The sequence below is a fragment of the Camponotus floridanus genome, unplaced genomic scaffold (assembly GCF_003227725.1).
Source record: "Camponotus floridanus strain SB8 unplaced genomic scaffold, Cflo_v7.5 scaffold86, whole genome shotgun sequence".
Lineage (NCBI taxonomy): Eukaryota > Metazoa > Arthropoda > Insecta > Hymenoptera > Formicidae > Camponotus > Camponotus floridanus.
The window spans coordinates 197929-213521 of record NW_020229856.1 but is presented as its reverse complement, the minus strand read 5'-3'; the positions used below and the strand labels follow the sequence as shown (position 1 = coordinate 213521).

The 15593-nt window shown below is 35.2% G+C and overlaps 3 protein-coding genes across 10 annotated transcripts in view; 2 read left to right on the top strand and 1 right to left on the bottom strand.

Annotated features, from left to right (window-relative positions):
• LOC105255764 (tight junction protein ZO-2) overlaps positions 1–15593 on the bottom strand; it is a 47869-nt gene that overhangs the window by 23021 nt on the left and 9255 nt on the right. The window lies entirely within an intron of this gene.
• On the top strand, positions 1603–5316 carry LOC105255766 (facilitated trehalose transporter Tret1-2 homolog). The gene is made up of 3 exons (XM_011265253.3): positions 1603–1893; positions 3478–4354; positions 4699–5316. The coding sequence occupies exons 1-3, from the start codon at positions 1731–1733 to the stop codon at positions 5168–5170; spliced, it is 1512 nt and encodes a 503-aa protein (XP_011263555.1). The 5' UTR covers positions 1603–1730; the 3' UTR covers positions 5171–5316.
• LOC105256685 (sodium channel protein 60E) overlaps positions 11864–15593 on the top strand; it is a 75209-nt gene continuing 71479 nt past the window's right edge. For 3 of the 4 annotated variants that reach the window (XM_025414629.1, XM_025414627.1, XM_025414630.1), the window contains exon 1: positions 11864–15320. In XM_025414629.1, the coding sequence (XP_025270414.1) occupies positions 13929–15320 (1392 nt within the window). In that variant the 5' untranslated portion in view covers positions 11864–13928. The remainder of the gene's footprint in view (positions 15321–15593) is intronic. The other variant, XM_025414628.1, reaches the window with a different exon arrangement.

Below are 15593 nucleotides of genomic sequence, written 5' to 3'. Positions count from 1 at the left end.
CACAACTCTATTGTTCCTTTAAGCATGAAAATAGGACCTAAACTTAAAAAAAAAAATAAATGCAAATGATGTGTAATGTTAACATTATTTTTACTACTTTCAGTGAAAACAATATTTTTTTCGCGAAAAATGCACATCCAAAATAATGTATATTAATTTTACAATATTAACAAAATTTTTGTCTACTAAAAGCAAATCTGCGCTTGAATCCACATTTATGTTTGATTTGTTATTTACTATATAAATAATATATTCGCCTCGCGTGCAAATTAATAGATACAACATTTCATGTACTCCTCTTTATATATAGTTATAAATATTAATTTAAGATAAAAAAATGTATAAATCAAGTAAATTTCGATAAAACCAATAGACTAAAACATATCTCAGACATCTTTGCCAATTTTTAAAGATAAATATCTACTGATATCTACTGATATGGCGAATATCGCATGTTTCTATAATCTATGTGATTTCCCTCATAAATCAATACGATAAAAATATAAATGTTTACGTGTAAAAAATTTCAATATAATAAATGTAGCAATAGATGTAAGAATTTAATATAATGTAATGCATATTTTCCGCCTCGTATTTTAAAGAATAAATATAATATAAAAAAATAAAAAATGATTTAAAAACTCATGAATAGTGACTTTTCAAGTATAAAAAGATTCGCTCCTTATTAACACATTTTGCACTTTCGAATTCTTATGAACAAGATATCGCTAACAAATTTCATTTCTATTACACGCAAACATTTTCTGCAAATTCAAAAAAAGTAAACTTTAAATATTTTCAATAGTGTTCAATCCTCTGACTTTGAAATTATTATTATTCACAATATTCTTTCTCAATACAATATAATATGTATACTTATAAATATAATAAATAAATGTCAATCTTTTCCCTAAAGTATATATGAAATAAAATTCCATTATGCCGATTTTTCCATTATGCCGTCTTTTATGGAACAATAAAATCATAAAATACGCAGAGAGTAGCTGTTACTTAAGATAACATGTTTGCTGAGCTAAATACATTTAAGCGCTAAGCATATACGCGATGAATATCGGAGAAAAATGCAAAGTTCGTATTACTCATTCTATTAAAAATTTATCATCAACAATTTTTATCTCTTGATTTTTTCAACTTTGAATGATAATATTAATGTAAGACAAAATTTTCTTTTAGATAAACAAAATTCTCTATAAAAATTTACCAGTGATTTATCTGCTGATTTCTCTCGTTTTCATAATTTCTCATCATAATATTAATTGTATTATCTTTAAATTTTTTACGTCATATTAATTTACGATAAAAATTTTATAAATTATATGAGTTTCGAATTAATGAACTGGAATATGTATATTACTCAGGAAGCAAGATGACGTCTAAAGACGTTTTTAGATGTCATCTTGCTACCTGGGTATATATGACGTTACAATACAAAGAGCCCCCGCTGATATTTTTGATTTTCACGAGCATAGATGGACAATGATCATTATATATAATGATATTATGTATGTGAATGATATCGGTGTGTTCCATGATAAGCGTTTATTGAAGATATAAATCGGCGCGATACACACTTTCAGTATATTGAGTGGGTCAAAGACGTACAGAACGCATTACATTTTGTCTTCAGACGGTCTTATCTCGCGGAGTTTACCAGCGCGGTTATCGTAAACAGGGGCTTGATTTCTTGACAGTTCTTTCTTCACTTCGAAATGACAATTGGCACCGTCACAACAGTGCACACTAATGACGCTACGTCAAAATCTTTTTTGGTCACTTTATCGGACGAAGAGAAGGAAAAATTCATATCACGTGTGTCGGCTGATTTTTCAAGCAATGGAAGAAAACGTTTTCAATTTTTAATTAGTTTTTGTGGTAAGTAATGTGCAAGATCTGGAGGAGAGTAACATTTTTTTAAACATTTTTTTTCATTGAGAAACATTGAAATTTAAAAAATTAATTTTCTACACACGTACAACTACTCATTGAAAAGAGCAGAAACATGATAAAAAATATAGAAGAAAGAAATAAATTATATACAAATTTATTGAGTCTTTTATGTATCCTTTTTTTATCTATTTCTAAATAAATATTATATAAATAAATATTACATATTCTATCTTTCGAAATCTGAATATTTCATGCGATGTAGTGCGAGGTACAAAAACATATGTGCATATAATGAGGACGACATATTGTCGCGATATCAATATTATCTAAAGTGATCGACTTCTTAAGACCTGCTTACGGTTGAATCCATTATTTATTTATCTCTCTATGGCATTTATCAAGAAAGGAATCTTTGAATGTTTCTTAAGTTTTTTAGTCCGTAATAAGCTTACAATAAGCAAAAGTTGTAGCAATAATTTTTACATTGCGATCTGTTGTTTCATTTCTCTTTCTTGTTCAATTGTTTGATATTTCCCAATAGTTTATAAGATAAACAGCTCATATATTTTAGATAAAAGATTCTTTATCAAATGTTGTTTGCGAAATTTTCATAATAATTTTCATTGAATATATTATCAAATATAATATATTATCATGAATATATTATCAAATATATTATCAAATATATATAACTTTCTAATAATGTCTGTAAAATAAAATTGCAAAATTAATTAATTTAACAAATGATTCGTTCGTTTAAAGTTTTTAAAATAGCTTATCATAATCAAATATCAATATCGATAAGGGTGCACATGAGTTCATTGTACTCGCAAAGCCAAAGAAATATTTAATAGCAACGATTTTATAAATGTTATATCTATTAGCGCGATTATTAAAATTATTTTTTTTATAAATTTCAAAAATTTTCTTTTTTCATAAAATAGATATTATTACGTTATATTATATATTCATTATTTTGCAATAATTATCTTCGGTGATTGTATTAATTCCACGTGTTATACAAAATTTTTATTCAATTATTTTAGATAATCAGATAGCAAGATTCTGCTTTGATTGATATGTGATATGAAAGAATGATAATTTAATCACTGTTTCGCTACACATAATCTAAATCAACGTTTTTATCATTTTTCAAAACATTTCTTTAAAGAAGTTAAGAGATACGATATAATAATATGATTACTCTACATCAAAATTCCATAGCCATTGAAGAAAAAATTTTATCAATTTAATATCAAAAATATTATTATTATATAATGTTTTGGACACTTTCTTAAAACAATACAATTATTCAATTAGTTCGATATACTCTTGCTTCAGTGAATAAAGCGGAGATTTTTACGATTTAAAAAAAATAGTACAAATAATTTTTCAATCAATTAATCCTTTTTAATCCGAATTTTTTGAATTATTTTCGATATCATTTAATAAAATTATTTTGTATATTTAATAAAATTCGGTATATTTTCCTTAAATTAAAATGTATGTTTTCCTTAAATTAATGTAAAATATTTCTTTTGAAGATAAGAATGCAGCATTTCTTTTCAGCTGCACTAATCGCCATGCAAGCCGGCATATCGCTCGGCTGGACGTCGCCGATTCTGCCGTACTTCACATCCGAAGAGTCCTTCCTTCCCGAACTATCCGAGAATCAGATCTCGTGGATATCGTCCTTGCTAGCGTTGGGAGCTATCGCGGGTGCTATACCGGCCGGCAAAATCGCCGACTGGATCGGCCGAAAGTGGGCCATCATCCTGACGGTCGTGCCGTTCGCCACATGCTGGCTCACCCTGGTCACAACCAGGAATGTCATCAGCATATATGTCGCGAGATTTGTCGGCGGAATCGGTGCCGGGGCGGCGTGCGTCCTGGTGCCTGTCTACATCGGCGAGATTGCCCAGCCATCGATTCGGGGTGCCCTGGGCGCCTTCTTCCCCCTACTCTTCTCCTCGGGGATTCTCTTCTCGTACGTGGCGGGTGCTTATTGTTCCTACACGATTTTCAACACCGTCTGTTGCGCCATCCTGCTGCCTTTCGTCCTAGGAGCGCCCTTTTTGCCGGAATCGCCAATGTGGTTGATGCAACAGGGCCGTGAAGACCAAGTCATCAAAGTTTTATCGATCCTACGAGGATCTCGTTACGACATCGTTGGGGAATTAGCCGTTCTCAAAGAAGACGTAAACAGAATAACGAAAGCGTCGGGCGGTTTCAAGGATCTTGTCGGGACCAAGGCTGGACGTAAGGCTGTCGTTACTTGCATGGGACTCATGTTCTTCCAGCAATTGTGCGGCATAGACGCGATTCTCTTCTATACGGTCAACATCTTTCAGGCGGCTAACAGCACGATCGATCCATTCCTGGCGACCATTATTATTGGGCTAACCGAAGTCGTGATGACAATTTTCGTCGTTTTCGTGATCGACAGGTAGAATACTTCATGATATTTCTTTCCAAATCGATTAATGGTTAACGATTTAATTAAGTTAAATTTTTAATAAGCCTTTTAGCGATTATTCTCATCGATTAATTTTTTCTATCTCTTTTCCAATATAATTCTTTATGCTGAATTAATTTTTATTTCCTTCTATAAATTTCGATTTTTATAAATTTTTTTATTCCTGTGATAAAATGGTAAGAGTTTTCGTTCTTTAGAAAAAAATCACACATATTTTTAAAAGATAAATAAAGAGCTGTGTAAAAATTAAATCCCATCGTGATATTACATCATAAAATTATAAATCTCAATCTAATCATCCCTTTTTTTTTCAGATTTGGTCGAAAGCCGCTTCTGATAATATCCAGCGTAATGATGACCATTTGCTTGGTCATCCTAGGTTACTATTTTAAATTCAAAGACGAAGGAAACGATGTAAGCACCTTTGGCTGGGTGCCGCTGACCAGTCTCGCTTATTTCAATATTGTATTCTCGATTGGTTACGGATCCGTACCCTTCACGGTAATAAGCGAGATATTCCCGCTAGAAACCAAGGGCGTCGCCAGTAGCATATCGATCGTGACAAATTGGATCCTCGTGTTCACTGTCACCAAACTATTTCCGATCATGGAGTACGAGATGGGCCAGGCAGCGACTTTCTGGACGTTTTCGTGCTTCGCTGCCACGTCTGTCGCCTTTACGTACTTTGTGATACCGGAGACGAAGGGTAAAACGTTGCAGGAGATACAGAAGAAGCTCGAACGAAAGAAAACATCGAGCATAAAATATCCGGTTGAGCCCGCCTGAAAATCTCGACATACCACCAAAAGCGTTTACCTCGTTGCGTCACGTTAGCGCAAAAATTGGTATTGATGGTTCTGCTTCGAAAAATCGTGAAGATCGATAAAGGAGAAGAATGTATATTTTTTTAACTTTTATTTCTTTTTTTATGGATTGTTTTCCATAAACGATTATTTATAATAAATTGCAAAGTTCCTTGTTTTTTATTTCTTATTTGATATAATTATCGTTGAAAACATAAAGGAACTTGAAGATTATATGTAAATGCAATATGTAATATGTGCATCTGCGCAATAATTTAAAAAAAAATGCATTTAAAGTATCAAGAATCACATAAAGAATGAAATATACAGAGATCTTTTTTTACATAGAAATTCCATTTTAATTATCTCAACAATTTTTTTAATTCAAATTTTTATCATTACTTATAGATATTTTCTATAAATTTTTCACTATTTTATTTATAAAACTAAAGCGTATCAAACATGTTAATATTTTAAGAAAATGTTATTTTTAGCATTATATAGTCACAATATTTTTGTATTAAATTAACAACATTTTATATTGCAATGTTACCGACTAAATGATGTCTAGATTAAAGTGAATTCCCTCTGCTAGATGTCATGTGCTGTGTATTTATTAATAAATATGTTGCATTTTATCTCGCATTAGAATAAATTTGATTCTAGAATAAATTTAAATTAATTTGAGACATTATTTGATGTATAATAATGTCTCAATAATAATTTGATTTAATAAGTTAATAATTCGTTACTAAAAAAGCTATTAATATTAGATTATATATATATATATATATATATATATATATATATATATATATATATATATTAATAATCAAATGATACAAAATTATTTAGAAACATTTTTTATTTTTTGTACAGATATTTTAAGAAAAAAAAGTTCTCCTTCCGCAAATTAAAAAAATCTAATCTTTTACAAAATGTTTATTTGAAATTAAATAAAAACAAAAAAATTCCAATAAATTTTTCATTAATCTATTTAATTTTTCCGTAAAAATTTCTATATTTGTTTAAAAATTTGAAAATGTTACAATGACGTTATTATTGTTGCGTTTAAAGTATTAAATATGTAAAAAAGTATTTGCGAAAATAAAATATTAAATTAAAAAGAAAAAAGTGTTTCCTGCTCTGCAATATATGATGAAATTTTTTTACTGCTTTTTGCGCATATATATTTTTCTAAAATAAATTGAAATTGAAATTAATAGAAATTCACTTCATCATGTCTTAATTTTGTCAGTGATATCAAATTAATTATGCATAGAAAAATATTACAGCTGTTTACTGTTTTTTCCTTAATATTGATAAACAAATGACTACAAATGATAACGTAGTAAATTTTCTTGGAATATTCATATTGTAGTGCTTGTCTTTCTTATCGAGTCTCGGTAATAGGAATGAATAAATATTTTTATCTCTTGAAGCTTGAATGTACAATGAATAAATTACAAAATGACATTGTTTGTTCTTCTCTAAAGATATCTATATTTTACACGGACTTATCAATCAAAAATTAAATTTATATATATTTAAATTTCCTTTTTTAAATCGACCAACCACAATTTTGAATCTTCACAAGTCTTTTGTAAAGAAAATAAACATTTTAAATTTACATTTTTTCTATCTATATATTAACTTTTTTCATTTATATAAGAAAAAAGTAATATAATAATAGAAAAGAATTTGTTTCGAAAATTAATTTTATATTAAATATAAATTCTTAAAATTAATTTTCATCTTAAATTTATATTTTTTGCGAGACCAGTATTTGTTGCAAATAAATAGAACATTCAGCATTTTATCACGTAATACTTTCAAACGATAAGGCAAGTGGCTAACACTGATATTGCTCTAAGTTTCACAATGGGAAGATTACTGTTTGATTCGAGTTAGGGATCAAGTGATGAGGCTGCACTATTCTTTAGGTATTCTTCAGACGTGCTTACAATAACGTTCCATCTGTGTGACGCACTTCCTACACATAACGTATTGCTTTGTGTTTGTTATTGGCTTTAACGCGATTATGTCATCTCACTTGACACAAATCCTCTGTATTTTTATCTCTTCTATCTGTTATTATTACAATTATAAAACAAGGCAAATTATAATTTTTAGACATATATAAAAAGATTACGCATATAAAATTTACAGATCTTTTAATTGATCTAAAGCAAATTTTTATAACGAAAATTTTAAAAAATATGTCCCTTTTAATTTGTATCTCCTTAATTTTTAACATTAGGAATTATTGTATTAAAATTCGGATTCTCTTAAATAAAATTCTAATTTTCTGAATTTTAAAATCTTAATTTGAGAGACATGGTATTTTAAACTAAGATATTTAATGTTTAAATTTTAAAGATGTACATGGAAAAAAAGACAAAGGGAATAATTAAATTTCAGTAGAAAAATGATTATTTCAGCTTTTAATAAGGAAACTCGTATTTTTCTCTAGATATGCTTAATAAAAAAAATATACATGTTATGTGTATCTTTGAAAATATTTAAAAATCCTGCATAAACATATCTCTTCGAGTAATGCTCGATAAAAAAATATAATGGTAATAATTCTACGTTATGCAAACTGATAACTGATGTATTTCTGCTAAGAAAAATATGAATGATGATTTTTTTTCATGAAAGTATAAATAAGCAGATATCATGAGCACTCAGATGAGAACTTGACGCACGATGCTATAAACCCTAAGTAGGACTCAGTTTCCGGAGGTTTGAACAACTTATCCTTCATAAGTCTCACTGATGACGCTCCACATTGTAGAGAGTTTCGTCGTCCCGTTTCGCTGTCTCTAAAGACTATTATGGTGCGAGAGAGGATACACGGATGAAAGAGAAGTTGTAATCGCGCGCGTTGCAAGAATGGTTGGACAGGTAAGAATATATACGGTAAGTAATATCCGGCGTATTCTCTACTCCTTTAACGACAAGCTTTTAGATGTTGTCACAAAAGCGCTTCGATTATATCGTAATATATATATTAAAAAAGTACATGATCATTTGTCCAAATTCCTTTATATATCCGCCATTTCCTAATAAGTGTCCTGAGTCGCATAAAGGATATTTTGTGTACTCTTTCTTTTCTTATATAAATATCAAAACTGTCAAAATAAATTTTCTCACAGGATATCTATCTTTTCTCTTCTTAAAGTACAATTCATATCGTATATATTTTTCATATCGTATATATGTTATACGTTATTACGTTTCTTTTGTTATTTTTGTTGAAGAAATCTTAGCAAAACTCTCGATGCTTATATTCTTAAGAAAAAAAATTTTATTTGTGATGGTTAATTCTTCATAAAATCGATAAGTTCGAGTGATATGTTTAATTAGGAAGATAAATGGAAATTTAGAGGCATTTTGTGATTAATTTAAAAATTGATTTTGTGATTAATTTAAAAATTGTTCTGTGCATTCCGTATTCATAAACGCGCGTACCATGTCCTCGATCTGAATTCCTTTGAATACTAAATCAAGGACAAGATATGTTTTATAATTTACGGCCGTTACAACGACACGAATAGAAAATCGCAAATAGTACTAGTTATACGTCTGTCGCAGGAGCGATGCATTACACCGTGGTTTATCCGGCATCAGTAGCTTAGCTAACAAGAAATATTACAAGACATCGTGCCTGTAAGGTTTTGTAGAAACTATACATTTAAATGCATATTCAAGCGCGACCGAATAATCTTCCGTTATCAAGACGAAACTGAGATACTCTGTGAAATTCTGTGAAATATTTCGTAAGAACAATGCCAATAAAAATGAAATATATACATCTTTAAAATATTACAACTACTTTAATTTTAGAAACACGATATAAAAGTATAATTCGTTCCTATAAAAATGGAAACAAAAATAGATTAGTATTTCAAAATATCTCTAATTCAAAAATCTCTCTAAATTGATGAATTGATGAATATTCATTAGAAAAATCACAAGTGAACGAATTCATCTTTTCTGCAATTATAATTTTTATATAATAATAATAATAATAATATTGTAATTTTGTAATAAATAAATGACCTATTATATTTTTACTGTTTCGTTTATTTTGAACGCATATTCAATGTCTTTTTATCTTCGAAAAATGCAAAACATTAACACTTATTAGACATTATTACATTTATTACAGTTATCAGTCCTTCTTTAATGATTACAAATCATTTTCGCTATTGATATTATGATAAATACTTTATTAATTTAATAAATAAAGCATCGTATAAATATTATTGCTCTCTATTATTGCCTCTATTGCTTCTATCTTATGGCGCGAGCAATCTTGCAATAAGTTCTCCTTCAAAGAACTCTATAGGTTCAAGTGACATAATTTCAATTATGCCACTTGAACCTATAGAGTTCTTTGAAGGAGAACTTATTGCAAGATTGCTCGCGCACTAGGAGAGAAAGTACCTTATACTCGTGGGAATGTACGTGTCCGGATACTTTCCGAGGGTAATGTACTATCCAATAAGTTCTGTATAATTCACAGTTGGCAAAATCCGTAAATACTCAAAATCAAATCGCGATTATTATTAACTCTCGCTATAAAAATAAAATCACGCTTTTCACTTAGCTCTATATGTAATTAATTATCATTTGCCTGATTAAGTGAGTTTTAAAAATCATGACTTGTGTACATGATTGATGAAACAAACAACATCGTTAACATAATCATTTCAAATTTACAGTAAATACTTAGTATTTTGCCGTTAAATTATAATTGTTGAATAACGATAATTCTGTTAAATGTGGAAAAAAAATGATGCAAAATAACGTCTCAAGTCGGCGCGTTTAAGATGTCCTCTACAGGTCATATTTCACCTTATTAAATTTAAGCCGCCAGATTTATATCTCTCGGATATCACGTAATGTCGCGGGCCGATTATCTCCACTTTAATTCAAGTAGGATAATCATATAATAGAGCAGAGAAATTGTGAAATTCTCGAAAGGACGGAAGGAAATCAACCAGGCAGAATCATTTATATTCCTTCGTTTTTCGTTCAAAATTAATTCTAATAAATTACTTATTACTTGCTGCACTGATTGATCGATCATTATTAAAGTATGAGAAGAGTAAATTTTCGAAATAAATTTGAATGCAAGTTTATTATTATAATTTTAAAACTTTCACACACACGCAATATTATATAATATTATATAATATTATTATATAATATTATATTAATCAAGTTTTAAATTATATTTTTATTAAATCAATATCAACGACATATTGATTAACTAGATTTGGTCATTTATTTAAGAGCTTAATTGCTTAAAATATTTAATTTTAATTTTACTAATTAGTGGTAATTTTATTTGCTTGAATTTATGCTAACAAGTTTTTTTTCAATTTATCGAATTTCACATCCCGTCATTTTGCAATATGTAGTATCTATCACGTAGGCAAATTATCACGTTGGAAATAAAGCAATAAAATACTCTGCTCTATTTAATATATGATTAATTAATCTTCATTGGAATAAAATGATACTAATGCTAATTGATCACTTCTATCATTGATTCCCACTTTATCGGAAGATTTATTACCCCAAAATGGTACATTGAAAAAAATAAGAGTTTCTCGATTTGCTCAATTTATAGAATTGCTTAAACATCTCCCAAGTAAATATCATTTCGAGATTAATCCAAATTTATACATTTCAATTATCGATACTTGTGTATCCGATAGGAAATATTCAGTATTATATAACGTCACAAAACGTCAGTTTCTCGTTGTGTTTGTTTACTATCCGTAATAAGATCTCTGATGAAATTTGCGCCAGAAAAAATGATCGACGAACCGATCAAGATTCTCGAGCTCGAAAGTATCAATTTCCATAATTTACCATAAAGAAATATATTAGCTCCCCTCTGACGGTATCGCATAAAACAACAAAGAGACAACAATCTCGTCGGGGGTAATAGATGGACGGTGAAATGTTTACTGATTTAAATTTCCGTGAGGGGGGAAAAAAAAGGCCGCCAACGCAAAACCGCCATAATAAACCCTCGACGCATTAGCCGATGCATCTCATTAAAATCCGGGTGACGGCGGCGAAGTGGCCGTTAAATCATCGCGACGCGAGACCGATAATCACGTAAGGACGAAAATTTACGCGCCCGCGAAGGGACAGTCTCGCTGTTCGCGCGTCAACCCGCTCCCGCATCCGGCGGAATCTGGTGTCGATTGGCGGATTAATTACAGCGTGTGTCCTACGTGGAACCTGGGGGTACCGTTCGCCCGGCTGGCCCGCCTGTTGGCCGTATATTCCGCTCGCACCACCAGCCTACACCACCAGCCGTCACTACCACTATCGCGAGCCACCGTCGCCGCAGCCGCCACCACCTGCAGGGGGGTTGACTGCGCTCGTTCCGCCGCCGAGGGTGGGGGTTGGCGTCAGCAGCGGTGGGTGTTCGTGCAGGTACGCGGTACCCCCCGCGACCGTCACCACTACCAGCGTTCTCCGATCTTCTCCACCGTGCCCCGTCGCCCTTCGCCCTCTGTCTGTGTGCGTGTCCCGAGGCTCCGCACCTACGTGTGTACGTAGCCACGTCGGAGATTCCGTGCGGCCGGCGTTCTCCGGCTCGGCTCGGTTCGATACGCGCGCGCGCGTACACGATACCGGTGGGGTTCGGTGCCGACAGTGCCGCCACAGCTCTCGTAAGAGACGCCCGTGATTTTGCACCCCCGCTCGAACAGAATTTACCGAACTATACGACGAGGGTGCACCACGGTTCTCTCTCTCTCTCTCTTTCTTTCTCTCTTTCTCTTTCCTCCTGTCTCTCTCTTTTTCTCTCTCTCTGTCTATCCCTCTGTCTCTCTCTCTCTCTCTCTTTCTCTACATCTCGCATCATCCTCGCCTCTTCTGTTTCTCGCGCTCCCGTTTCAACGTCTTCTCTCCTTCTCGCTTTCGACTTTTCTCTCCTCCGCTCGGCCGTGCCATTCGCCTCGCAACGACCGCTGTACCTCGCCGGATGATACGGTGATAAATGACGAGTGAGTGCTGACCGGGGATACGAGTCTCGGTCGTCTCGATACCTCGTGGTGATGTGGGTGCTAGTGATGATGATAGTGGCGCGTTGATACGAGGCGACCACGCTGTTCGCGATTGTGTACAGGCGGACGCGCCTTTCCCGCCGGTGTGTATTTCGACAAATAACGCGGCTAATCGGCGTCCCGGCCGTATCATTTGTCTCCAGGATCTTCTACATGTCATTCACGTGATTTCCGGAGCGGAGCGCGAGCTATAAACGCTGAGAGGGTCAGGGTGATCGACCGGGAAACGGCGACGCTTCGTGACACCGTCGTTGCATTTCCGAGACGTGTATTTATCCATAAAAAGTTTATCCTCGCGAAACAACAAAGGCTCGGCGAAGGAAAAACAGACGTACCTTTTTTCCGCGTTTGAAATTATTGATCGAGTCATCGATCGAGTATCCACCGCGAGTCTCCCTCGGGGGATTTGCATTAGCTTTCAAACGCGTCATCAGCGATTCACACCGTCGTTTCACGCGTCTCAGGGACGCAGTTGATGATCGATGACGGCGAGTCCCGAGGAATCACGTGGTCGATTTTCAATCGCGGTGTCGTACCCGGGTATTTATCATGAAATTCATCCCGTGGATCGTCGTCGGCAAAACGAGTCGGGATTTCGGGGCTATTAACGCGATCGGTCGATGCTTATAGCAGGCAGTACTCTGACACTCGGTTGCTCGTTGACATTCAGAATGAGCTATATGCAGCGCACAGCCACGAACTCCTTGACCTCTTAAAGTCACGACACGACACGAAGAGTATACTTCGCGAGTATGTGTAAACCTCTTTCGACAATACGGTGAATCTAAGCTCGAGCGAGGACGGCGATATAAGTCGAGGAGGTTTGCGATCGAAGGCTTTTCGAGATTTCAAGAGGCCCGTCCGAGACACGGGGAAAACACGTCCTGGCCTTTATCACGGCTCGCTCTGTTTCGTGAATCCGCAATACGGCGTAACCACCGTCGTAATTCGTCATACGCAACAATTCCCGACAAGTGAAATCGGCGCGAACTTTGCAAGCGCGAAAACGGATTGCGAAAAGTTTCTGTCATCATCCATCACGCGACCGCTTATCAACATTCTTCTGCTATTGAGATCGTCGATAGCAAAATTTATCGGATATTATCTGCTTGTCTGCAATCAACTTCCAGTAAGTCACTTGAAAATATCACGGTATAATTTTGCAGCATAGTGTATCAACATTGTTAACCGCGTCTACGAGACATTCTTTTTTGTACTGTAAACTTTTGATCGCGAAATTCGAAATGTTTCAAAAACAAAGAGATACGATTTCTGTACTTAAATAAATTTTTTCAAATGCAGATCTCACGAGTGTTTTAATTGACGAAAATGTCAAATGTGTGCGACGTAGAATAAAATTTAAAATATTGCGATAGAAATTGAGCCTGACGTTTCAAAATATATTCGATGCAATCGTAATGATTGTACCTTTGAAATCGATAAATCGAGACGAGAGAAATCGAGAAGAGAGAAATCACGACAAGTCAAGAGAAACTGCTCGATCTCGCATCGTAATTCCTTTACGTCTCAAAATCCTGCTGACTAATTGATCGATTAGCGGAGAATCAGGACAGTTTAGCGATAGCATGAGGTCGACGAAAGTTGTACAGGATCGAAAGGGATGATCGAGCATAGGTCCCAATGACATCTCGGCGGGGCGGGAGCGAGGGGTATAAAAGTCCTCCCAGCCCTCCGAGCAGCGGTTCGGAGGACAATGGTTTCACGAACCGACCCCGAGTCGCCGGGCTCTACGTAAAAAATCTCAGCAGAGAAGAATTGGATGAATTGGCGAAGGAGGGTATCTACGGGCCAACGGGAAATCCGAACGATCGACCTAGAGACAGCGGTAGTCAGAGAAGTCTTAATCTCCCAGGCAGCAGCAGGGACTTTGACGGTCAAGATTATCTCAGAGGAGGAATCTCCAGGACACCTCAGCCATTCAGGAGATCTGGCGTTGGAGTCAGATATCGGGAATTCAGTGAGAACTTAGTACGAAGAGATCATCATGGTTCGCTTCCGGTGGAAAGAAGTTGGCCGAGGCGACTGGAAGATCGTCCGGGGCAGGCCTCGCCATCCGCTCGAGGATCCTCCGAGTTTCCTATCGGTTGGCGAGAGCCATTCGTACGGCCCGGCGTATCACCCAGAGGAAGTTCCATTGACGTGCAAATCACTGACGAGAAGTCCAAGTCACTTCGTCGTTTCGGAGAAGGCTCGAGGTACTCCGAAGGACCCTCGCCCCGTGTTCTCTCCTCGAGGGAAGCCGGCAGAGACCAACGGTCGTCGAGATCGGTCGAGCGATTGCCACCATCGTACGCGGGTCTAAGTCCATCTGAATATACGGAATACCAGGAATCGCCAGTGGCCAAGATTCGCCCTAAGACTACGACGAGGGCCTATCGACACAGCGACAAGGAGGAAGATGAGCCGTACAAGCATCCAAGTTCACAATTGGTGGAAGAGAACCAGGGGAACGTCGTTATTTTCAAGACGATGAATATCGGCAAGGGAGCGGCAAAGGAGGAGGAAATTCCGAGTCCATCGCGAACATCTCCGGTGACGGAAAAGCCGATTTCTCCAGAGTCGAAAACAAGCGAGTCCCCGCCAATTAAGAGAGTCGGCTCTAGAGTGCAAGACAGCACGAGGCTGCGACCGCCGTTGGCCGGAACTGCCGGGACCTCCGCCGATTCCGGCACCGGAGATTCCGGAAGCGCGGAGATACAGGCGGATGTCGTGACTCCTCAAGCTACATCGGGCGATGTTCTCGATCCTAGCGTGTCTAAGATCGAAGATAAATCGCCTGGCGCGAGGACACCCGGCACTAAAGGCGGCAAGCAAACAGTAAAGCCATTCACGAAGGAGAGCCTCGACAGATTGGAAAACAAGACTGTGCAATTAGTGCGCGAATATGGCTTTCAACCCAAGAGAAAAATGTCAGTGGAGGATGGTGCCGTGCTGCCAAATAAATTTGAACCATTTCCGAGCGAGCTCTACGGCAGGCCATTGGAAGAAATTGACAATTTCATCTACGACGAGGTGAGTTTATTTTTCGCACTTTTTATTTTTGCATCTTTGACATGTAAAATTATTTAATAGTTATATCAATGTATATTTTCTAATATTGCATTATTATATTATATATATTAAATGTATAATATAACATATATATTATGAGTATTGATTGAAAAATAAAAATACGAAACTCGCGTACAATTAAGCGTTATTGAAGAAAGCAGTCATTAAAAGAATATTTATAAGTTCTATAATGGTTAGTTTGCTCTGCGTTAATTTCTTTAGATAAAAAAGTAG